The sequence below is a fragment of the Hesperophylax consimilis genome, chromosome 5, assembly GCF_061612785.1.
Source record: "Hesperophylax consimilis isolate HC1 chromosome 5, BYU_Hcon_1.0, whole genome shotgun sequence".
Lineage (NCBI taxonomy): Eukaryota > Metazoa > Arthropoda > Insecta > Trichoptera > Limnephilidae > Hesperophylax > Hesperophylax consimilis.
Window position 1 is genome coordinate 33835792 of NC_142840.1, and position 27679 is coordinate 33863470.

The 27679-nt window shown below is 31.8% G+C and overlaps 1 protein-coding gene across 1 annotated transcript in view; it reads right to left on the reverse strand.

Annotated features, from left to right (window-relative positions):
• The window catches only part of CARPB (Carbonic anhydrase-related protein B), a 335706-nt gene that overhangs the window by 55625 nt on the left and 252402 nt on the right, over positions 1–27679 (reverse strand). The window contains exon 6 of the mRNA XM_089632140.1: positions 23413–23508. Within this exon, the coding sequence (XP_089488266.1) occupies positions 23413–23508 (96 nt within the window). The remainder of the gene's footprint in view (positions 1–23412; positions 23509–27679) is intronic.

The window sequence follows — 27679 nt, forward strand, 5'->3', positions numbered from 1 at the left end:
ACCCTGAATGGTTCGCTACGTTTGGTGATTGAGCAAGGGTGCCCGGGATCATTGGGTGAAGTGTGTTCAGGATGCACCTGCCTGGTGTTTGATCTGCTTGGTGTGCCGGATCGGGAGAGGCTGGTTTGGGGAGACCATTTGACTTCTCCAACTGGTCGCTCGATCCATCGCCTCACAACACAGTGGGAGGGATATATTCATACGTCCGTCACTCCTCGACACATTGACCCCCAGATTCCTACCCATCTCTTATAACTTTTCCTTCCTACAACTTTATCTCCTTCTTTTCCCTATAAAGACCCTCCAAAGACCATCCTTGAAGGTGACATAGGCGTGGAACTAATGTTGAAAAAAGAGCTGTTCAAGAAACACAGGAGGAGGAGAAGTCTGGTTCACCAAGGCAATTGGAGTGGAGGTCACTATCCTCTACATTGAGACAACAAATCAAGGGTAATATTACAAACTCCATTCAAAAATTATGTATTTACGAGCCATCATTTCAACAGGAAGCACTGGTTGTAACCCCTTTCACCTTGACCCCTTTCGCTGATAGAAATAACACAAATGAATGTGTTCGCACGTCATAAAGGAAACTTCAAAAGGACTATCATACAACACGGCTAAACCGCATTTTAAATGCGCACCCAATTATATCTGTCACGTGGACTGAAGGCTTTGGATCTATGCACCCAGGGGCGGACTGGGACGGATGGCGGAAAATTAAATAAAATAAATAACTTTGTATACCCTACTATTTAATCAAAAAAGATTAAAACGTTTTTAAACGAATGGCTACTTCATCAGGATATACGTGTAATGAAGTAAAGAATAGACAAATGATTACCTGTAGACACAATTATTAAAATGAGCGGTGATAAATAAGTTATTATTACAAAAAATACATAAAAAATATGATCAATGCATTTTACGCATACAATAAAAACTTTTATAAACTAACTTTACAGAAGTAAGGAGTAACCAAGATATAATAAATAACAAAAAAATGTCAAGTGAAAATTAGATTGAGAGATTTAATAAAATATTTGGTTATTTTTTTTAAACTTCCGATTTTATTGTCCGGGTTAAATCTTCCCCATAGGAAAAACTAAACCCTTCCACACACTTTTCCACAAATGATCATCTAGTCAATCAACATTATGTAAGTGCATTATATATGCAAAATAAATACAAAACAAAACAAGAGCAACACGTCAACTCACCAGAGATCAAATGGGAAAATAATTCACCGACTCTAGATATTTTCATATCAGAGGGTTCGGCTCTGTAGAACTTCTAACAGGGCCTATAAATTCTACTGATCCCTCAACATAAATATTTAAAAAATCTTTGTTTTCCTACATGTATTCAAAATGACCGACTTTTGCATCTTTATATATATTATTATTACTATTAACACTTTTTCAAATTTAAAAATTTTCAAAATCATCTAAATGTAAACCCAATGTATGGATATAAATTTTATTTCTTTCAAAATATTGATTTGTTTGGCAAATTCAGAAAAAATATTATTATTCTATTTTGTTTATATATTAAAAAAAATGTAATACACTTATAAGAAAAAATCACCTTTTTTAAAACAGTTTTATTTACTTTGTACAAATGTTTTTTTTAATACTAAATAATTAATCACCGCTCGTTGTAATATTTTTTTCTGTAGGAACTTATTTGTATATTCATTATTTATTCATTTATTAAAAGAAACCATTGTTTTTGAAACACTTTTATAAAATAGTGGTGAACAAAAGTTATTTATTTAATTTAAATTAAAATGACGCCACAAGGTGATCTTGCATTTATTGATAAAGGCGATAAAATAAATATTTATTTTTTGGAATAAATTAATGAGTAAAACCTCAAATTGAAATATTTAACTACACATAACGTGCGTTTCAAAAATGACTTCAAGAGGTTGTGTAAATTCTTCTGAGAGTTATATCTGTGTTGAATTTGTAGTGAAAAAACAACAAAGAAATATTACTGATTTTGTTTAAAAAGTGTAATTTTCTTTTTTTTCTTTTGAACATTCCCTACAGAAGTAGTGTAAGGCGGGGTTTTGCCTATATTTTAATTTCCACTTTGCGGAAAATCCTTACGTGATGGGTCAAAATGGATGACATTATCGAATTTAGCATACCGAAATACATATAATTCACCCATTATCATTTTAGAAAAAAATTAAAAATAACAATTTGCACACCTGTCTTATTGAAGACAATACTAATGATTCTTAAATGAAAATTTGAAACAGAAAAATCAGAAAAAGATACTGTTGCATCTTGGACTTGAACCCAGGACTCTAGTATTGAGAATCGCTAATATTGTCTTTAATAATTTACTATAATAACGATTACGCCTTGCTCCTCCTATCCGGTCGTCTACTCACTTAAAGTTCTTCTCCCAGATGACACTATAGAATGTTATTTTGCTCAGAGTTAAACTGGGAGAATCAATGGCAAAACACAAGTATTGTATTAGATTAATAACTAATATTATGATGTTTAACTTAAAATAACTGCTACTAACCTAATTTACAATACCCTGCCATGGGTAGAACCACAGTGTCCGCTATGAGTGTTTCAAAAATGATACTGTGTTTTTACTTATGACAGCAGAATAACACTTTATCTAAAACATGCGAACACCTAAGTACAGGTTATCCTAGTAAGGTGTTCACAAAACACTACTACTAACCTATTTAAGTTATTGATTAATACAATTTTCTGTATTACTGGAACTTATTATTCATTTATACTTTAAAATGTATGTACGAGAAATGTATATCACGAAAAGGGAATCCCGATCTTCCAAGGAAGGCTGGAAAAGGCTGTGGCCAATCCACCCCTGCCCACAGAACTCCATCGCTGCTGACTGCCACTGACCCACGAGACCGGCGTTTTCAAATTTCCGAACATTCCAGCCCCGATTTAGCGCGAGCCGCGTGATAAAGGAAAACGAGGCGATCAAATGAACTGGTTATTTTTAATGATCCCGCACCGCGCAGCACACCACTCGCGGAATCCGGAACATGGGATAGAAACAAGCGACCCGGAATCCCTACTCTTAGAATTACGAATGGCCAGAATTGATGATGAATTTAAATCTAATACATCTCCCACATTAAAAAAATAATCTTTAGCTGAGTAGCACAACTGCTAGCTCTTTTCTATCTCTGTTTGATTATTGTTATATTTGCAAGTGGTTTTTTAGTGGTAACTGTAGGTTGTTACTGTGGTTTTAACTGTATTTTTTAATGCACAGCACAAGGTTTTTTTTATGCATAGCACAAAGGTTATCAAATTATTATCAGCAATAATTAGTCACCTAAATATTCATACAAATTAAAAACATCTCCTGAGTAAAAATAAATGCCGCCGACGGGAATGAACCAGCAACTTCTGATGTCCGGTCAGGTGCTTTGTACCACTGAGCTATGTCGGATTATTTCCAACACGCCAAATAATTAAATATGTTCTAGTATTTAAATCAATAATTACTGCTTATTGTACTTTTGGATAGTTGAGTTAGGTAAAAATATAGTTATGGCGTATTCCATATATCGGCACAAATCAGCATATTTTCAGAAGCTTAATCAAAATAACAATTTTACGGTTTATAATTTTAGAGTTTTTTTTATAACTCAAAAACAATTAACTCCAGTTATTTGATAATAACACTATGATATCACATAAGGCATAACACAAATAAAAGACTTGGGCATCACTTTCCAATAAATATTTCATTTGTTAACCATAACCGCATAACAAAAATTTCTAACAAGAGCTTACAAATGTTGGTATTTATCTAGACATTATCTAGAAATTTAAACAATATCAAGTTTATTAAACTATCGTATTTTGACTTTGTTACAAGTCGACTTGGTACAGTTCTCCCATCTGGTACCCATATTACGATACTCATGTGCAAGCTATTGAAATAATGCAAAATAAAATCTCATGATTTTTAAATCTTAAAATGGGAAATCCATTAATTTTGTTGATTCTAGATAAAATTCTGAATAATGCTTTTGAAAGTTTCTTGCACTGATAAGTTTTCGGATTTCACTACGTAATACTAGAAGTTGGAAATTATTTCAGTGCAGAAATTCTAGTGCAAAACAGTGAGTGTATATACCATATTAGGTACTTTTCATTGCCCAGAATACTAATGGAGGGAGATAATTACAACAAGATATACTGCATAATTTAAATTCAAAAAAATATGTATCCAATTTGATTTTAGTTGGGAAATGAATAAATATTATATTTATTTTCGTAACAATTGAAGATATTTACATCAGATAGAATGTCATTATAATACACTGAACAGAATCTTACAAGGCAAGCATTTTCATTCGAAACAACTATTTAACTTTTTTTAAGGTTTTACCTATCAATGTAATATATTATTGATGAAGAAGATAATACTAACAATCTTAACGAAAAATGAAATAGAACAAGACACAGAAAAAAAGATAACGGTTATAACTACGAATAGAACCTAGGATATCTTGAAAAAATGTAATACAATTGTAATATCTGTCCCTGTTAGTATCTAGTACGTGTGCGAACGATTTTATTAATTAAGGTTAACAATTATTATACGAGACATATTTTCCTGTATAAGAAAGTAACTGTAAATAATAAGCACCGGCACACATCAGCCCTCGACTCCATCCAAATCATCATAAAATTAAAGATAATTCAAATTAATTTATAAATTTTTCTTAGATTTGTTGGTATTATCTTAATGATATTTTAATTCGAATTTGTTTTAACAATGTTTTCATTTGTCAGTAATAATGTTTACAGTTTTAAATAATAAAATTGCATCTGCAAATTGTTTATGTAGAAAAAAAAAACAATTTTTAAAAATCGCCTCAAGGTAATTAAAATCAATTGTGCGATTTGTAAGCAATGTATTCTTTTTGTTTTTTTTTTAATAAATTTAGCTTTTTTATGTACCTATAATAACACGTAAAGCATAAATGGAGGCAACATAGTCGAAGCAAACTTTAAATGGCTTCGTTCGAGCTTAATAATGAAAATGTTTGTGAAGTTGTCTTTTGTACTTCTTGTTATAAAACCAAGCATTTAGCTTCTTTGTTTGCGATTGGATTAGTGTGACATTTATTTTGTAACTTTGTATCGAGAATCACGCCAGTCATATTGGAGTTGATTACAATTTTATTTTCATTTGACAGACTGTTTTACAATTATTTTTTTGGTTATTTCCATATTTTATGACGTGGTGACCCTTTGAACGATTAAAATTAAGTAGTTATACTGTAATTTGATAGTCATTTACGGGTTTGTACAGTTTGGCATCATCGGAAAATAATTCTATTTGGTATTATTATCGTCATAATATATATATTTTTAATAGTATTTTATGATATTAATATATTATCGTCAATACATTTTTTCTTTAGTTTAATTCTATTCCTTTTCAGTTATTCTGTATAAAAAACTTTTTGACACTTAATATGGATGTTAATGGCACATGTAGTACCGTTTGAATTTAAATAAATAAATACAAAATATTGATGATGGTCCTGTTCAGGGTGACCGGATAAATTATCACAATGATATATAATTCATCACGTCTTAAAAAAGTTATATAAAGTCATGAAAAGTGATGAAACAAACTTTATTAACTGGGTTAAGCAGATTAGGTTAAAAATATATTTTTTCATCGTTTCTAATGACTTTATATCACTTTTTAAAAGTGTGTTGAATTGTCACTGTGTTAAGTTATCATGGAACCCCTGTTCAGATATATGTAAAAATAAATAATTAAAATGTAAAATTTTACTAATCACTACCATGTCAAAGCTCCTAAAAAAGGTGCCAAAATAAAAAAATAAATATACGCGTAATCCCAAGATAAGGGTATTTCAACTTTGCTTCATTTTGTTGGAAGGTATATGTACGATACATATTGTGTTGAGTATAGTTTGTTCATTCACAAACAAGACATAATAATATGCACAGTGTATGCAATATCTAATATCGTTGTATAATAAAATGGTAAAGTGCAGGTCGTGCTGGGCGAAGGTTGCTAGATGTTGTGCTATGTCGGTGTTGGGTTAGTATGGATGGCAGCGATTTACAATGCACGCTTAAGGCGTGTTGCGGCTCCACTCCGTAATTACATTTTACACTTTTTCATATAAACTCGCCTTTGTGCAAGGGACATTATGCTAATTCAGACACATCGGACACATCGGAGGCAACACAGCGGAAAAGCGCACGAGGAGGGATTTTATCGCGTCACTTCTCCGCTCACCGCTCACTGCCCCACCGGGGAATTAATACACTCTTTTTAATTTAAGCTTTTACATAAACTTACGATCAAACACACTCGACTGCAAAAATATATTCATTAACATACCACTACAATACGTGATTCATTAATGAATCATTTTATTCTGCCTACGACCCGGCTGAAGTAAATAATACCAATCTTCATTGCAAAACTAAACCGTGCGACAAATGAATATTGTTTCTGAAAGAAATTATTACTTTTTGCATGATTTCTCTGTTTTAGAATTTGTTGCCCGACCAATTAAAGAAATTTGAAGTATTAATAAATTTCAATGAAATATGAAACAAAAAAGACACACAGAAAACAAAAAAAGGTAATGAACGCTAGTAGAATCGAATCCAGTTGCTCTCTTTCTTACGGGACAGTACTCTACCAATTGTGCAAATGAGATTTCAAGGATGCGATTCCCATTTGAGACCGTTACCTTCCTGATTCTGTGTCTTTTTCTTTTCATATTTCATTGAAATTTGTTAATATTCCCTTCTTCTCTGATTAAATATTACAACGAGTAACCTTCAATAAGTATCCAAATAAATAGAATGAGTTAATAGTGATGCTAATTGTTCATTTAGAGCCATGGACCTAAAAACCCTGGACAGAGCGTTGCGTTAGTGCGATTTTGTATGACAGGACCCTTGTCTTTCCGGGACACTTGTGTCCCGGAAAGACAAGGGTCCTGGGTTCGAGTTCTAGATGTGACCGTTTCCTTTTCTGATTTTTCTGTTTCAGATTTTCGTTTAGAAATCGCTAATATTGTCTTCAATAATTAAATATTACAATTTGAGGTTTTACTCAATAAAGTTATTCCAAAAAATATTTTTTTTTAGTTTATTTTTGTTTTTAAACTTATTTTCAAGTTTATACACATTAATATAATACATCATTGAAGTAGAATATATATGTTTCTATTTATGTTTATCCGATACACTATCTAGCTTACAAACCAATTTCATTCGAAATTTTGTAATCATTTAAAAAAGGTAGCTGCCTAAAAATGGTTGCAAGATGATATTGTTAAATCTGAATTTGAAATATGATATCGAAAAATATGACGTTTAATAAATAGGTCTCAATGGTCGAGTGGTTTAAGACCCCTGTACGGTGAGACAAGAGATCTTGGGTCCAATTTCTAGTTGTGTCCGTTATATATATATATTTTTTTGCATGTCATATTTTATTTAGATTTATTATTATTATCTTCTTCTTCAATGATGTATTATAATTTTATTTATTCTTGTTTACGTAGTTTATTTTGTTAAGTCTTTATTGAGACAAGGAATGGGATTACATTATAAAATTTATGTAGGTTTTGGTATTTTTCAAATGTCTTTCCCTTAACCCCGCGGCTTCAAATTGTTCTGGAATAACTCCGTCCGGGGCGTTTAAGTTCATGTTCGGAGCAGTTATTGCAATATTTTTCACTAGTTGGTAATTCAAATCTTTTGTGGGCTGATTAGGAGTTAAAAGCGCTCTAGGAGGCTATTTTATGTGGTTTTTGGGCGTTATGAATACTTTGTGCACTTCAACGTTTTTTTCGAGATCTGGAGGATTGATGCCATTTAAAGATTTCAGTTTCATAAAATTACAAAAAATATTTAATAACAATAATTTTGGAATCCGACTTTCCAATCTAAAAGAACAGCGTTTGTTGGATTGTACTTGGCCCCTTTTTAAAACACTCCGGAGACCAAAATGTCATCCACATTTTTTACTCCAAATAACTTCATGAATCATCTGTGTAAGTCAGGCACGTCTCTTATATATTTACTCCTGTATTTATTTTTTAAGAATTTTTAGATATTATGATGTTTACAACAAAGATTACATGGCGTATAGTGTTACTAACTTCACAACCCTTTTTAACCCTGACGTTTATAACGTTGTATTAATCAGAAAAAATAATTAAATTAACCAAAGTGGGCAGTTACTTAGTCACTGGTCATATATTAGATAGCCTTGTGTGCGTGCACTGTGTGTGTACATAAACCCAGGTGAAGTATCTTCCTCTCTGTGTGCTGTCCATTAGTATATTAGACCTGAGGACTGGGGACTGTACTGCGGACTGGTGCACCTGTAACCCATACACTACTCCGGACAGTGTACACACTACACTTTACAGTACCTCTGTGTACCTACTTGCTACAGAGCCGTCTATGGGTATGCCGTTTGTGCTGGGGTAGACTTTGGTCACCTGCTCACCCTCTCTGACCTCCGGTCAAATTAGTACTGTAAGCACACTTTGCTAAGAAAATAATGATAAACATTTATTTACTTATATCAATAATTCAAAGATTAACATTTTCGTTCATAAGGGGGTAATACACTTACTCCAAACGAAATACGGTTATCCATATTATTTAAAAATAACATTGAACCGTAACTCTTTCAAATTACATTTTGAATAATATCCATCTAATAAAAGGTGCATTTTACAGGAAAGGGCTTCTACAAAAATATTATAATATATACGATCTGTTTTATCGTTTTGTATTATTTAATGCTTGACAGCAGGGTGAAGTTGTTCAGTTAGAAAGATATGTTGTTATTAATGTCTGAGTAATACTGGAAAATGCAAAAGGAATATAAGAGACACGGTTGCTTCACGATTGTATGGGGGAGCTTAGTGACCCACCTCCGGATGGCAGAGTTAATTATATTCTAATAGTGTTCCTCATGGCTGGAGTTAATAATTAAGATCGCAAAACGAGGTAAAAAAAACATTGACTGGATAAATAATCACAATGATAATTCATCACATCTTTAAAAAATTATATAAAGTCATGGAAAGTGATAAAACAAAAACTTTATTAACTGGGTTAAGTAGGTAAGGTTAATTTTTTTTCATCGTTTCTAATGACTTTATATCACTTTTTAAAAGTGTGTTGAATTGTCACTGTGTTGAGTTATCATGGAACCAAAAAAAAACACATCCATCGATGAAGAACTAAAACTTCTGTGAAAGAACTCCACTCATAACTGAAACATTTTACTAATCAGGTATTCCTTAACTTGCCTCTTACCCTTCTATTTTAAGTTAAAAATTTGATGAAATAGAAAAGTAAAAATAATTTTAAAAATCTGAAACAGATTATCTGCATGCAAAACACAAATTAAAATAAAAATCTTAATTCCGATTAACTTACTCAAGTTATTATATCTCAAAAGCTTTTGTATTATTATTTGTACAAAACATTCCCTAAAATGGCGTTCTCGCGGGGTTGAGGTTGTGCGTGGTTAAACATCGCAAAAGGGTTTCAAGTTTACTACAAAATAATACTAATGCGAAAACATCAATATTTTCTAGTGAAGTTATATCTTTACACAGACCTTTGTAGAATTTTCACATTTTCCCAAATCCTCCCTTCGCAGAGCCACTCACCCCGGGGCGCGCCTACTAAATACATGTTGCTCTCTTTAGCCAACCCTTACAAATGTTAAAGTCAACAACTCCAGGGGTTTAATGTAACCCCATTCTAATCCGGCAGGCAAGAAAAAAATGATGCAACAGAACTAGTGTCAGCACAATATGAGAATACATATTGAGCTCATAAATTATATTGTTTTTTTAAATGTGACAAGGTTTGAGTAATATTGATTTATTAACTGTTTTATTGAGGGTTCTGAGTTACTTCCACATATTTTGTTCTATCTACACTTCATTCCAACTATTAGAGTTTGCATTCCCCAATGCTAACTTTTCACAGTCTTGGTATTTGATTTGTTAACTGAATTTTTGTTATTTGTTTTTGGGGTGTTAGGCCGTGTTACGCGAACTCCTTCTTTAGCCAACGTTTTGGACAGCATTGCAGTGTCCATCATCAGGGCAGATGTGTTATTTGAGGTTGTGGTGAAATGTGAGCTTACGTATGAGGTTGTGATACCGTGTTGCAATAATTTTGTTTACTGAATGTTCAAAAATCTAAATAAATAAACAAGCTAATTTACGACTTCTTTATTTTCAAAAGAAGTTAGATTTTTGTAATAAGCATTTACTTTGTGGCTCGTCATAATTTACAATAAAAGTATATAAATTTGTTTTAGACCACCTTAATTTTAATAACACTGTACCGGTTTCGGAAATACTCTCCCTTTGTCAGGAGAGTATTAAAACTAACGCTAACAAACTAACTTAAAACTAACGATAACGTTAGTTTTAATATTCTCCTGACGAAGAAAGGGTGCTTCCGAAACCAGTTGAGTGTAATTTAAATTAAAGTGGTCTAAAACAAATTTACATATTTTTACTGTGAAGTTAAATTATTATTACGAATTAAGAGCCAATTGTTTCACAGAATTTAGTAATTCATCGAATTTTGATTTTTAAGTTCTGTAATTATTTCGTTCTATGAAGTAAATGGCTCATTATGCTATAGGAGAACTTGAATAGAACATTCACAGAACATGAAAATTAGCTTCCTAATGTCTTACTTGAATAATGTTAAAAAAAGGACTTTCACTTTGTTCGGTCGGTGGCTGAGTTGATAAATGCATCTGGTTCCCACCCAGACGTGGCGTCGTGAGCTTAATTCCTCCATTCTTCATTCTTTGGTGGGCTAAGTCCTCTGTAGTTGAAAATTTTCAAGTAATGTCAGGTTGTTCGTAACCCAGGAATCTTTGTCTTCCAATGTACGGGTACTAAAAACGGGATGTTTCAAAGAATTTTGAATGATTCATCAAATTTCAAAGTTAATTTTAAAGTTAGCTATGTGAGTGTTTTATTCAGGTTCTGTTTTTATTTCAGTTCTTTGTAGTAACAGGCCTATAATTATATAATAACAAAACTTGAATATAAGTTTTACAAAACTTGAAAATTAACTTTGAAATTTGATGAATTGTTCAAATTCTGCGAACAATTCGTCAAATGCACAAACTTAAAGCCTTTGCAAGTGAATTGTAATGAAAACAATCGATAAATACACAAGTTAATTCCTAAGAAACGTGCATGCGTAAGAAATACTTACAACCATGGAAGGACGAAAGGTAACATTTGTTTCCTGCTTATGAATTCACTCTTTAGAAGTAGTTTCCACTGCAGCACTACTCCCTTCTCACTACTCTTTACTCTACTTGTGATACCGTTAATGTAATATCAAACTTGAGGAAGTCTCTGTTGCTCTGCCTATCGCCCCTTGCAGGTACAAATTGACCTACATTATTATTATATTAATAATATCTTGGCACGTGCTTTGTTCGGTAAACGCAAACATTCTAAATTTAAATGCAATACGTAATCATGTAAGTGAAGGTAAATATGGTTTTTAGATACATAAATGGATGTTTGCAATGTTTTGATACAGCGAAATTCAGATTGCACTTCAAACAACCCATGCAGCATAAAAACATTTTTAAATATCATAAACGGCCTACCAATAACATGATGAATTTTGATATTATGGCCCAGAAAACGGAAACCAATGCAATAAATGTTGTTGCGTCTGGACTCCCAGCACGAGAAAGTTTGGAGTTTGTGGCAAAATCCATTCAACGTGCACAACACAGCGGAAACCCAGCTTGATGGCGTGTATTTGATTTGGTTACTGAGTTAGTTGAATGGGATAGGTTGTTTGAATATTTGGCAGCTTAAACAAAGAAGAAGAAGTCCGGAAACACGCAAAAGGTTGAATGCTTTAAGCATCTCTGATGCCTGTCATCTGTCAGCTGACAAGTGATAATAATTAGAGTAAATTATATTATAATACACTCACAGTTCTCAGTTCTCAGCTCACAGGGAAAAAAATGAAGTTTGAAGGGGAATAATGATTATTTGTCTCGGAGATGGCGCGACGTTAGTCTGTCATCCGCAGCCCTCTGCCTACTGCCTTATCCCGCGATCCCATTCTTCTATTGATGATGAATTACAGGAGATGTCATGGATAACATTGTACGCAACAACACATGGCTTATCTACACTAACCTACATAACTGTTATCTATGTATATAATGTACACTGTACAACTACATTACCCAGTATTCAAAGCAATCAACCAACCTGTCAGTCGTATATTATTCAACTGAATAAATTCAAGAGAGCACTTCACAAAAACATATTTTACTTTGCTTTTCATAATTTTGAAAAAATTTACCCCAACCTCGGCTTCATTCCAGTTCTTACAGCTGTAATTATTAAATCTTGTAGCGCGTTTCAAAGGCGTACGACAAATTGAATGAATTACACACAATTTTTATCCGTTAAATAATGTTTTCTCATAATTATTGCGAATCGAATTTATCAGTTATAATCGTTGCTTACTTCACTAGCATTTTTTTATCAATTAACTTATTTATCATTTTTCTTAGCGACAGATTGAAGAAGTATCGTAGCTGTACCGAATAAAAGTCTTACATCGAGAATACGTGTTCAGATTATTGGATTACTGAATCAATCTTAATGAACGTTTTCCGCCGCCCGATTCCCGCATCTCCCGACTCCGCCTTACTATGATGTACCAGGGCGAAATAGTCGCAATAAACATGATGATTGGACACATAACGAGTTATTTGACTACGCAGTGCACGCCTAACGTGGTTCTCCACTCTCCATCATACCATATCCAATATCCATGCTCTATCAGCATCTCTTGTAGCTTGTAGGGTGTCCTACCCCCAGATCAGCATGTTTTAATTTAATTAATACAATGTTTCTTGATTGTTTTAGTTTTTTCTCTCACCCATACATGACCTAGTACGCTCAGTGTTCTTAGTTAGTTTATTTCACATTCAATAATTAAAGACCTTGGGCGAAGATAGCGTCAACCCTAATTTTTGTCAAAAGTGAGTAAAATATGCCATGTATCCTTTCGCTTGAGTAGAATTAGGTACAATAAAATTAAAACTAAGCGTAAAGTAGTGAAAATGTATTTTTTCACTGTAAATGTAAAAACGTAGTGAAGATTATATGTGACATTTTCCTTTGATTACCTCTTTTTATTTATTATAAAATTTTCATAATACCAATAAAAACCACTTATGAAAAGCAATTTTTATGCCTTTTACATATATTTGTGGTGGTATAAGGAGAAAAAAGATTTTTTTTTTCTTGTTTTGTTTGAGTTTTACTCTTGATTTTACCAACCTTTATTGATTTATCTATCTAACGTACTACCAACGTCACTAATGCTTTTTTAATTGATATCTCATTTTCAGAGTAGAAAATTCCTCATACGTCTTTCGAAGATAGACAGGTATAAAGTATAGACGCGCGTCGTGAACTGTTTGAACCAATAAACGGGTTATTGAGTTAAATCTCTCACTAAGCACAAGTGACTAGGAAGCTGCGCTGTACCAAACTATTCCCGGCGAAAGTCGTAGAAGGGGTAGCAAGTCACATAGAAAATTAATCTGGAATTATAGCGCAGACGGAAGGTGGTAATAATGGCCTGTGGCGGAGAAATGATTTATAGAATGACGAATATAGTGTGGCGATAAGAGGAAGGAAAAGTAGAATCACGTCTTTGATCCAATTGATTAGGCAAGTGAAGTTAGAACAATAATTCTATCAATAAGATTACTTTCGATTTATGGGAATTTCCACGAAATTGTTGCACTAATGAATAGTACTATGATAACAGATAAGTTACCTAAATATATTTTTATGAAGATTTTCTTCTATGCAGAGTCGGTGGAAATATGGTTACTTCGGTTGTTGGCTTAACGAGGTGGAGTATAGAGGGAGAAGATGAAGTTTGGGAATTATCCAGAAATTCAATATTGAGATCTGGGCACTCAGCTAAAGCCATGAATTCAATGTAAATTATATAATGGCAATATTTATTTCAGCGTTTTCCACGAGAATGAGATAAAAATATTCAATGGTTTCATTTATTTTTATTCTCTAGAAATCCATAAACCACAAACGAATTTTTATTTCAAATAAAAATCCTATAATCTGATTGTAAATTTTAGTTTATACCTCATTAGTATTTTTACACCGTATACTTGTTTTGCGGTCCTTTTTTGTAAAACATATTTTATTATTTATTTAAAGCTACTTAAATCGAATATATATAAATATAAATACACATTTTTTTCATAAAAATTTTAACGGTATTACCATCTGCGCAAGGAGTGTGCGGTGATGTTAGAATTTTACTAATTGGATCCCCTTAATTATGAGCTAGTTGTATTTCTTGTGCTGGCTTTTTCCATCTAAGACAGATAAAATCAATTAGGAGATGCCTTCCCTCTGATGGAGCAAAATCACTCATAAATTCGTTCGTTATCTCACGTATGGACTATTGTAATAGTGCATATGCTGGCCTACCTATAAAAACAATTCAACAGAATCCAGTACGTTTTCAATGCTGCGGCGAGAATGATTTTTGGTGAATCTAAGCATTGTCGTATAACCCCGCTTCTAAGGGATCGTCTTCATTGGCTTCGATGCCCTGAAAGAATAGAGTTCAAGATCTGCTTAATGACCTTCAAAGCATTGCAGGGAATGGCGCCAGCCTATATATCGGAATTATGTGTCCGACAAAACCTAAGCGATAGACAGCTTACTCTGAGGTGAGCAGATCTAGATGTTACCAATCGTTTAATTGAACTTTCTCGGTCAAATCGAGCTTTTTACTATGATCGCTCTTTTCGTGTAGCTGGCCCACTCATTTGGAATAAACTTCCCCCAGCCCTTACCAATATACAAAATTTGGCTGAATTTAAACGGGTTTGAAAAACAAAATTATTCAAAAAATCATATTTAATAATATAAAAATCTTTGTTGTTTGTTTTTGGGGTGCTATGCCGTGTTGCGCTAACTCCTTCTTTAGCCGACGTTTCGGACAGCGTTGCAGTGTCCATCATCAGGGCAGATCCGGTAGATCCGAAGATGTGTTCACACATCTTCGGATCTACCGGATCTGCCCTGATGATGGACACTGCAACGCTGTCCGAAACGTCGGCTAAAGAAGGAGTTAGCGCAACACGGCATAACACCCCAAAAACAAACAACAAAAATGCTTTTGACCGTGAGAATCTAAAAACTTTCCGATATAAAAATCATTTATACTCTCATGAATCTAAGTTTCTTTTCAATATACTATAATAAGCCAGGTTTTGAAGTTTCCGGTAATTGTTTGGTTTCGGGTTTCTCCTTATTATACTTTCATGTTTAATGTCCACCTATTATATAATATTTTAATGTTTTCCTGTTTTATATAATATTTTAATTTTAAAGTTCTTATTTTTCGTGCACTGTTATTGTTGTCCTCTACTAAAATAGCACTGTTATTGTTAAATTTTATTATCTGCTTTTGTGTAAACCGTTTATTCTTTATTTCATATTATGTTATTAATTTTTTTTAAAGGAACACAATAGGAAATTTTATTTTTAAGTTTATTATAGTTAAGCGCACTTGAAGTGAAACAACACAAAACTGCGCTATATAAATGCTATGTTATTATTTTTATTATTCTTAGGATTCAACAAATAGTTATAAGAATATTAATTCTGAAGTGATGGTCAATATTACAAGCATTGTGATTTTGGATAAAATAATAATAGTGTTGATAATAATAATAGTGAAAAAAAGATAAAATAGTTACAATAGCCAATGGGGATGGGATGGTCAAAGGGAGTGGAAGGGGATACATCTAGTCTAGGCAGTGTAATATGTATTATGTGAATGTTACTTATTGATTTTAGGTTTGAAAATTTAAGGTTTTGAGTTAAATACATAAGTCGAATTCACCGTATGAAATGGTAAAGATGTATAAAGCGCTGTGAATGAATGTGTTTGTCTAGTTTGTCTGATGTGCACTCTTAATTAAATTCATTCAAGCAATTCAGGGCAAGGACAACAGAAGCTGCTATTTTAAGTTAAACATTAATCAAATATTATTACTGAATTTCATAAAACAATCAATTTAATACTGGCTAAACCATGTGCCGAGGGCATTACGCTGGTGGCTGTGACGGAATATCATTTTGGGGAACAACGTGTTTGCTCGGGATGCAATTTATCTGATGAGCATCTCAGCCGTTCCCGCTCCCGGTGAACTAAGGAAACTGGGGAGAGTGTGCGAGATGCAGATTCTTATTAGGTTATTAATTAACTAAGCCAGTGCAGCGTGTAATCGTTATCGCTCCAACTATAATAACGTGCATCACTTCTCCGATTATAATAACGTACCCCTCACAGCCTGCTTCACCTCCGCACTACCCTCCTTCTCTGACATAACTACATATATACAACCTACTACACCTATATACGAAATACTAAATACTCGGTAGCTGAACACTGAAGTTTCCCATATTATTATTATATAAGTAGAGCAGACCCGTGTTTTATCGGGATATTATTTTATTTTCATATTAGTTTTATTTCATTTCAGATTATTTGTATTTTGGTTTATCGGGGAAGTTATATATATATTTTATTTATGAAATTACGTGATATATTATATTATTTATATAAATACCCCTCACATTAAAATTACAGCTTCGAAAAAAAAAATTCAAATTGTAAATGTACTACCTACTTTATCGTTTGTCTGAATGGTTCTTTCCACATGCAGTTCAAATTTTGAAAGTAAACTTAAATTCAATGCAAATTTGAGTTCATTGAACCAAATTTCACGCAGGATTAACTATCGTAGACAACCGAAATCAGAATGTTTGACTAGCGCAGACCGGTCAAAATTTGCGTAGTAAAAATTACAATTTTGAAAAACAATTAAAATATTTTTTAATTTAAAAAATATATTATAAGTTTGTACCCACTTTATCGCTTATCTATATTATTTTTAACACAATCAATTCCAATTTTGACACCTAAATTCAAAGCAAATTAACATTAACATTTTTCTGTAAACACATACTTTATCAGGTTACGAATAACCTATAGAAAATAGTGTTTTCTTCTTTGTTCTATGGAATCCTACAACCATCAAAAGCGGAGCATTTGCTCATGCAGAAGTTGTCATTTACACATTAAAATATAATTGTACGAATAATATGTAATATATAATATAATAAGTCACTGAATACATATAGTAATGTATTTTAGTCCAGTTAAGTGGATTCTGTTTCAGTTTTTATTTGGTGTTAGCATGTTTTCTATTTTCTAATTTCCCTACGTTTTGAATCCAGCTTTTTAAATGTTATCGTGCTGTTGTGGTTTTTGAATGAGAGTGGGATTTTACAGTAGAGTTTAGTACCTTAGTATAAAAAGCTTTTAGTAAAAATGTTCTATTCGTAGTTGTCCTTGAAATCTGTTTTTCTAATTTCCTTGTTAGTTTTTAATTCTTGTGTTTATTGTTAGTTGTTGGTTGAGATTATAGCAGAGGTCTGAACCCTGATAACAGGGGTTGATTATCCATCGTTTTGAACCACTCACTAACCAGACCATAAAATTGTCGATTAAGTAAAAAAATGTAACATTGCAAACAGGAAAACAAAATAAAATTTTATTGAGTTTGGAATAAAAAAAGGACTTTGTGCTATTTACGAATGTTTTTTGTGATGGTGAAGTTAGTCAAAATTTGGATCGATTTCGAGATACAAGATTCAAACACTCGTTTGACGTAATATAATCCGAGAAAAAATATTCACTCAGGATGTGTTGTTCCACAGAATTTCAAGAGTTCTATCTTATTTCTTCACAGAACTTGAAAATTAACTACGAAATTTAATGAATTGGTCAAATTCTGTGAAACAACCCGTTCATTACACCACAATTTTTACTGAAACATTATATTTAACAGGGCAGTATATTTGTTGACTATCAACAATCCGTTCAGTACGAATACAGCCCTGACAAAACATTGTATCAAACCTATCTGACCGCGTGTATATTTCAAAACAAATTGATAATAATACATCCCTATCTACAGCAAATACAAATTGGCGATTTTTTGTTTTTCAATTGATGGTATAACTGCCTTTGGACCATTTTTTTTGGATTTTAGCTACGAGTTTAGCGTGTAGTCATTTATATATATGTAATAATATTTTTGTGTTTATTTTCGAATTTTTGTTTCCAATTCTTTTAACCGATTTAAAAAAAAATGTAAGTTTATTGAAGTATTTTGTCGATGTTTAGTTTATTTTAAATGAATAAAAAGTATCATTTATTATAAACAGTGTACGATTTGTCATTTAATGTGAAATACGCCCTATGAGACCCAATGTTCTCTCAAATGCAATTTACAATATCTTCAAATTATAAAAAAAATTACAATTAATTCATCTTATATGTTCTGCCACTGCCATTTTTTAAATCAAGACCTGAACGGGTTAAGCGAAACTGGTTTGTCTACAACGGTAAAATATTTGTGGCGTCTTACGAAGTTTTTGTTTAATATCAATTTGTTTATAGATTGGCAAAGCTTCTGCCGAGGTTTTTAATTTAATTATAATTTTGAATTATACATTTTTACACAATATCAAAATACCATTCAACGGTCAAAGTTAATATATCAAAGCCGATGGAATAAAGCACAAAGTTTTATAATGAAGTAATAGAATGTCAGATGTCTATTTGGTAGAGGAATGCGAATAGGACATGCGGTTTCCTTTGTAAGCAAGACGAGGGGAGAGAGTTGAGGACTGTATGTATAGTGTGATGTATAGGTTGTAGTGTGTAGTGAATAGTGTATGGATTCAGTGTGGAGTGGAGGATGAAGTAGATTCGCATGTGGGCCAGTTCATGCGGGTGGCTTATTAGTAGAAATTCCCTCAAGCAAATCAACAAACAAGTACGTAATTACATCCAGCTTATCCATATCTGATTGATTAGGCTTTTAAATTTGAATATTATATGACTGAAAAGATTATCCGTTTATAGCTAGGTTCTAAGTTACCTTGTTGCCAAAATGAAACTGAACGTTGGAACTGGAAAAATTTGAGAAAATAATAAGAATTTTAAAGTTAGTACCTATTACTAACTACCAAGTGCAAGTCAAAGTTTATTTGTAAAATGTGATTAAGGCTAGTTTCTATATTTTTTGGTTTTGAATTATGGTCACATACCAGACTACTCTGAAACGAGGTAAATTAGTAAACGTGTACAAATAATGAAAGAAATTGAAAAAAAAAATTCACTTTTGAGAATCAAAATCAAAACTATGGTTTTGATATTAAATATTTTTATTACTTTTCTTATGTTATTATTTTCTTTTATAATATAATGTAAATCAACTATCTCACTGACCGTAAAAAAATCAAACCAAATGATCCGAGATGGAATTCCATGAAGTCCTTTAATCTGTAATGAATTGACATCATCCGCAACATCGTCAGCTTTGGTTCTGGTTCCGGCCGTCGGAGGGAGGGGAGAGAGGGGTATTTTAATTAACGAATAGCTCCCTCCCTTCCCCTCCCGGCCCTTCCCATCTTCACATACCCACACATTCCATGTCACCTGGATTTACCGTTGACAGACAAAGGACATGGTAGTTCAGAAAAAACTCACTATATATAATAACCCAGAGCTAGTTCACATAGTTGCAAACGAATATATCTTCCTTAACACTCCCGTTCTGAAAGGGGTAATATTTTTACCCCAAACGAGAGTTTGTGCCATATCTAAATTGTTTTATATTTTATAATTTAAATAATCCTCGAAAAACTATTCGGTAATCGACTTGCATTTTTTGAAGAGATTAAAAAATATCTCTCAATATAATTAAAACTGTCCCCTCCCCCTCCCCCCATCCACGGATTAGATTTACTTTAAAAAAGTGCTCGCCGCAAAACAAGTCGCAAGTGTGGTGATCAAATGTGCATTTTAATATTTATTTGTAAGTGCGCTAACCTTGTAGGGTGATTCTGCATGACATTACAAGTAAAAAGATTAACAACTTTTTTCCACATTCCAATGTTTTAAAGTAGTTTTTAGGTAAAATAGGTAGGTTGAATTGTTTTTATGAGAAAATAAATATTCTTCTATAGAAAAATATTTTTGTATGGGAAAAAAAGTTTTTACTCCTACATCCATATAGAATCACCTCCGGACAGCCTGCATAATTGTACATAATATTATAATTTGAAATGTTTTATAAAAAAAGTAATACCTTTGGTGCAACAATAATATTAAGAAACACAATCGCTTTACGATATGTGATGGACACCAGTGAACCCCTTTCGTGTATGTTAAGGATGAATACAAGTGTCAATCATTATTGATCTAGATAAATTTGTCATATTTGATTTAAAACTCTCATGACCAAATTATGATGATTTATTTAAGGGTAATACGCCATGTTACGTTTCTTTCTACCTTCGCTAACGTTTCGGACAGTTTTGAATATATGTTATCTTGTCCGTCCTCGATGCTCGATAAAGCTCAATAATAAAATAAAGCAAGCTCTCTGCCTTTCTCGGTACGCATTGACATAACGGTCCAGGTAATATGAGAGCACGTTAGCACCAGATCTGGAGCCCGCACCAGCGCCGCACCGCACCGCCGGCCGTCCTACCGCAGTCACAACCACAGCCCGCAATAGCCCTTGCCATTAGGTATTAAATCTCACCGAGTTTCCCTGTCGCGTGTCCCATCGCGATACGGGGAACTGGAATGACTTCATTATCGCCTTTTACTGCGTCACAGTTCATTACAGGAATATGCTTTTACCACGAATTATTATTTTACACGGTCCAACGTTCCATTCATTCGGTCCTGAAAGGAAATATTCAATTCACGACAACAAGTTTAGACGATAGGTCTACATAAGTATAGCATTTCCAGAAATGGCAAATGATGTCCTTTATAGGAAAAAACTGTTCAGCGTAGGTAGATGCTCAACGTTGACCAATATCATTGAATTAGTCAACTCTCTTGTTAAACATCGTGATTACAATATTGCACTAAGTATGTATATTAAAATGTGCTTCAAACATAAACGAATTGAAATTTAGTATACTAACCTTTATTAACCCACGTTAGTAATAATATTACATAAAATGGTGTGTGCAAAACTTTTTAAAATTTTAAACGTTTTAAAACCCATGAACAATATAGATTAAATTGTTTTTTTTTGACATGATAACATAATGTTTTTTAAAAAATTATTTGATAATGTGGATCTCACTGTTTGATTGCCAGTGTAAGGCCCCCAATTTTCACTTTAGTAAAATCCAAAAAATAAGTAATAAATTGAAATCAAATAAAATTAAATATGTTACGTTACGGTTGTATATAATAAAACGTGTATTGTGTATTACCTTGAAGGAAATGTGTATGTGTATTAGGTGTATATTTATGTTTTACTTTTTTACGACATAAATTTATTTGTGATATTGCATTTTTAGATCTTTTTTTTGTCTCTTTTAATTTTATATGTGAAGTGTTTTTTGTTTCGCTTATTTTTTGATCGAGTTTTTTAATGCTTTTATTGCCAGATATAATGTATGGTGACTTTGTCAAAAGCTTGGGGTTTAGCGTTCAAGGTTATAATTTTTGAGTACGGATGTCTAACTGGTCTATTAATGTTAGTTGAAATTTTTTTTTTGTAAAAAAATGCTTTTACATATGACATGTTTTTTTAACAACAACACACAACCAAACAAAATAGACCACGCTGAAATAAAACTTTAAATGATCCAAAAATATATTTGCAGAAACCAGATAATATCTTTTGCCCTAATAGAAACATTATTTAATTAAAAGTGACATACTATACGAGGCAGTATTTTTGAACACCGCGTTGATAAAACCAATTAACATATAATTTTCATTGTAAATTGTCATCAACCGAAAGTGCATTACGTAAACCTGTACAATATTAATCACTCTATTTGTCTTCACTAACAGAAATGATGTAAGTGAAATGTTTTGTTAAGAAATATTATTTTGGTATGTGATAAAGAACAGTGGTAAAAAAATAAATTACACAATTTTTTTATTGTTTTTTTAGTTGAAATTTGAAACCCTTATTGGGAAATAAAATTTGGTGTGGAATGAAGTTATCCTCTTCATTAGTATTGAAATAATTTAAGTACATCCTGTTTCTCATGGTTACCAAGAAAATATGACAACTGTGACTATAGGTACGTACACATTGCACACTGATATTTTTTTCTTAATTATTATGATTACGCACGTAGAAAACCTACTGATTTGAAATATTGTTAATTTATTAAAAATCTGGTAAAATTATTCGTTTTCCTGTTCAAAACGGGATTGGATGTCTATAAAGAATGATTTGACAAATTTCATAACAAAATAACAGTTTAGCACGAATATGTCATGAGGAAATCGGACGTGTTCTTAAAAATAATATTAATTTCGCATCTCGTCCGTATAATCGTTCGGACAAGGCCACCTGCGTTGAACACGTGTTCAGATATGTCCTGATTGAGTAATATTTTATTAGGTGTGCTTGGGCGTGATATTTAGTTTTTTTTAATATAATTCTGCATTGAAATTCATTAATGATACATCTTGTCCTATTTTTATAACATGATATCATTTTTAAAAATACACATTCAATTACCACCAGAATAAGCTGCATAAAATAAATGTTTTTTCCTTGTCACCAGTGATTTTTTGTTTATTATAATTTTAGTATAAATTTCATTGCATTGCAACAATTGCATCTAATAACACTGTCTGATAGGAGAATTATTTCAGAGCTGGTTGTGTTACACAGAGTCATTAACAACTTAATTGATAGTCCTGCCATCGTTGCCACTATTAAATTCAATGTGCCACTTAGGAATACAAGACAAAATATAACATTCTTCTGCAATAAATTCACAACCAACTATCAGACACACTCACTAAATAAATAATTTATAAAATGTTATCTTATTAGAGGTTAAGTCACAAAGAGGAAATCCAATTTTATTGTTTTGGCTATATACTACACATGTTAAAACTGATAATCCATCCATTTCCCGAAATTTAATAAATAAAAAATTAATCAATGCCACCATTATAATATTTGCCTAAAGTAAGAATTATATTTTAGTAACAGCATAAGTGGAGTGTTTTAGCAAGCCTTTGTGTGAATTGCACAACACGCCATACAGTGAATTAACCATTAACTGAGTGGTTTTGCACCAACAGTAATTATGATTGATAAAGTGCATTGCATTGATAAAAGCTTTGTAAATTCAAATGAACTGACCTGTAACAGTAGTGAGACGGACACGATCCCCTGCGCTTTATGCAGCGCCTCCGAGAAGTTGGAATACAGCTGAGAGTTGAACCCAAATATTTGAATCTGAAATCGCAAAAAATAACATTAATAAAAATATCAATGCAATACTGCGGTAACATGGACACATCTGGGTCCACAATATCACTGGGGGTAAGGGTCACATGCAGGCATTAATAACGTAGTAGCATCGATATCTCTCAGGCATTCTGAAAAAAAGCTTGAATATAAGATTGAAAACATTCAAGTAATGTAAATCTTTAAAACTCGAAAGTTTTCAAGCCAGTTTGTTAGAAAAAAATAAGAAATTATAATATATCTGTAGTAATTTGGTAATCATGTTCAATATCTAGAAGCATTCGGAATGATTAGGTTTGATGCAATATTTTTGGAATTTTCAAAGTAAATTTGAATGCATTTTAAATTTAGATGGAGAAACAAAAAATGCTTTTAACGTACACAATTGAATCAAACCTTAACTTATTAAATTATTCCGGATAATACGCAAGTGCGTTCATTAAGGTTGGCTTGTTTTACAAAAATTCAAATGTAACATTATCATCAAATGGCCATTCAGCGCCATTCTGTTTTTTTTTTTTACTGTAGAAATGTACACGTTAAAGTTTTTTTAACAAATTTTGATCATCAGAAGAGGTCAACTAATATCATATTGTTAAGCTTGTCAGCTTAGTACGATTTGATAGTAATCTGAAATGCACCCAGAATCGGCGTTTTACAGGGCCATTTAAATGCAAAAAAAAACAATTTTGATGACTTTGTCACACGTGAATTTCTGCGATACAACTGGGACTTAAATTTCTAAAATATATAATTACTCAAGATATGAGTCCTGTCTAATGATTTACTAATTGAAACGTTTCGGCCAATCTTTCACCATTGTCACCAGTAGTTATTTCTTTTAAATAGTAATCATTAACCAGGGACCAATAGGGGAACAATATACGTAAATATAGGGAAGCAAGTAGCAAGTAGGGAATAACAAACAGCGGCATGGAAACATCGAGTGAAGTTTGGACTTCTCCAATTGTTAAACAATCGCACTGAACTGACGTTTTGGAATCTCATAACCAAATACATTAACGGGAAAGTTTGCCTAAAGTCCTTGTCTAAAGGATGGATTTGATGTTCCTCCGCACTGGAGTACTATTTGTTCCCGCTATCAACAAGGCAGCACACTGCTCACCGCACGTGGAGCAAGTAACTCATTATATCATAGTCAAGTTATATCGTCTTTCATTATGTGAATTTTGAGTATGTAATTAAACGTCGGATAGACAAGAGACCCACAGATAAAACTACTAATAATAAATCGCAGTAAATAAAAAAATGGAATACTTCAATATGAATTTGTGGCCAAAATAACCAAACAATTTAAAAATATTTTTTTAAGTGTGCGTAGAATTATTTGCTTATTTTGAATTTGAAATATGTGATCGACAAAAATAACGTACAATAATTTGGTCCCAATGGTCGAGTGGTTACACACGTTTTTTCAGTATAACAGGGATTCTGGGTTCGATTCCGTTATCTTTTTATTTATCTGTGTCTTGATATATTTCAAGTTTGGTTTAGATTTATTCAATGACTATATTTTTAATCCAAATGTTCAACAAATATCTCGTACTTTTACGTACCATTTTATGTATTAATGTTTTAAATTATGATATAAATGTCATTAAAGTGTTCAATTTTTCATTATTTTAGAGGAATTTTTTAATGTGATTTAATTGTATTTTTTATAAAAATATCTTAATAGTGTGTTAACATAATGAAATTAAAAGTAAAAAGTAAAAAATTCTAAAAATGTTTTTTACGGGTAATATTTAAAAAAAAGAAATGTCAAATTTGTTTTCCAATGTAAATCGGCGGTTTGTAATCTAAATTTACGCCCACCCAAATGCTTTTTCTATAATTTTTATTTTACATTTCATTCCAATTGTACAGTAAAGCAAAATTATTTTAATCCGCATATAATTGCCAAATTTGTCTCTAAAATCAAGAAAAATCTAATTGTTTAGTGCCCCATATTAAAAAAATTCGAATAAATAAAGAAGCAAACATTCGTACTTGTTATTTGCTAAGCCTCTTGATTAAAAAAGAATTATTCAGTTTGGTATTTTGGCCTCAAATAAAAATTACAGTTTTATATGAAAAATACCACGCAGCCGTTCCTTTAAATCGTTTTTAAGAAGGTTTATGATAATGTCACAATTGGCAATAATTTCCCACGGAGATGTCATGGGTTCAATCCTCTGTTAACTACGTCCTTCGTAATGTCACAATTGACAATAATTTTCCACGAAGATGTCACAGGTTCAATCCTCTGCTAACTACGTCCTTCATAAAGTCAAAATAAACAATAATTTCCCACGGAGCTGTCATGGGTTCAATCCTCTGTTAACTACGTCCTTCGTAATGTCACAATTAACAATAATTTCCACTCTAAAAGAAAAAAGATAAATTTGTGTATGCATTGTCAAGTTATTCATAACCCGAACATGTTTGCGAAAATTTTCACTCACATGTTGTTATCGTTACTCTCCATTACATTACTTTTACGCTGTATGTATAAGTTTCCACCAATACCAGATAACTAGAAGTCGTGATTTTTTTCCCTGCAAAAATTCTGAGACCAACTACCCCATTGCTCAGATTATTAACAGATGTGGATTAGTCAGTGAACATCGTCAATTTATCACTTAATAAATACAAAACATTTAAAACTTCAGTTATTTTTTATTATTTTATTTATTACAGTTATTATATACATTTGAAAAATGTTTTGTCTGTCCAACTAGGAGAAATACCCGTTTTAGGACAGAAAAAATTTAAATAAACTGATAAACATATTTTTTACAACACAAGCTAGAAAAAAGAAGAAAAGATAAAAAAGAAATGAAAAGCAAAGAAATAACAAAAAAAGATAAATAATAATATAAACGGTTAACGCATAAAGATTGAAAACTGTTGGTACCTTTGCATATTATATATATATGTATATGTATATGGTAGAAGAAACTAAAAAAAGATAAATAATAATATAAACCGTTAACGCATAAAGATTGAAAACTGTTGGTACCTTTGCATATTATATATATATATATATATATATATATATATATATATATATATATATATATATATATATATATATATATGTATATGTATATGTATATGTATATGGTAGAAGAAACTAAAAAAAGAACAAAATTAGTTCTACGAGATATACATACAGATATTGTAAGAGGAAGAATATTTGAAAAAAAAATATTTCAAGTTCTGTTCTTGTATTTGTTATATGGTACGTACATATTTTGTTTATAAAATAACAAGAAAGGAGAGAAAAGAAAAATAATATAAAAAACATAATTGATTAGATAATAAAGTTAACCACCGAATGTTAACTATACTTATGAAAATAATAGATAGGTAAATTTACTAAAGGATTAAAACATGCAATAGATTAAAACATAAGGGTAACTGTTTTTTTTCTTATTTTGTTTTGGTTTTTGTTTTTGTTTTTGAGTGTCTTTGAGCGAGGGATGTTTTGGTTGTGAGAGATACGATTGGATTCTTGTGTTTGGATAGTTGTGTGTGATACAATTGGAGTATTTATATAAAAAAATATTTGTTTAATAATAATATAATTTAACACGCTATTCGTTTGTAAAACCCCTAAAAATTGATTCTTAACCAGAAATGTTGAACTGTTTTTTTCAATGTTGGTCCAAATTTATGTCTAAACTAAATATTTTCAAAAAAAAAGTTATTCAAGCTATAAAACACCACAAAATTAATCTTACGTGCGTAAAATTAATTATGATATCTGACTTTTTTAATTGAATACAGAAATGAGACATGGTAAACACATATTTCTTTTCGATCTAAATAAACAATGAAAAATAAATACAGGTCTGATAGTTGTATTTGACTGACTTAATAAATTTGCATTTAAAAAGTTGAAAATACATTACTTTTCAATATTCCACAATGTGTATTTATGAAAAAATAAATCAATATTGTAGAAGACGACAAAAACGTTTCGTAAAAACTGTGGCGTAAATATCCCTCGTCCGTCTTTAATTAAAAAAAGGTTGAAAAATACCTCTGAGTATATAGCGTTTTTTGTAGTACATTAAAGGGTGTTACATGTTTCCCTGTAGGTAAATGTTTATAATAATACAAAGCATAATAAAAGCATGTAATGTTGTAGGCT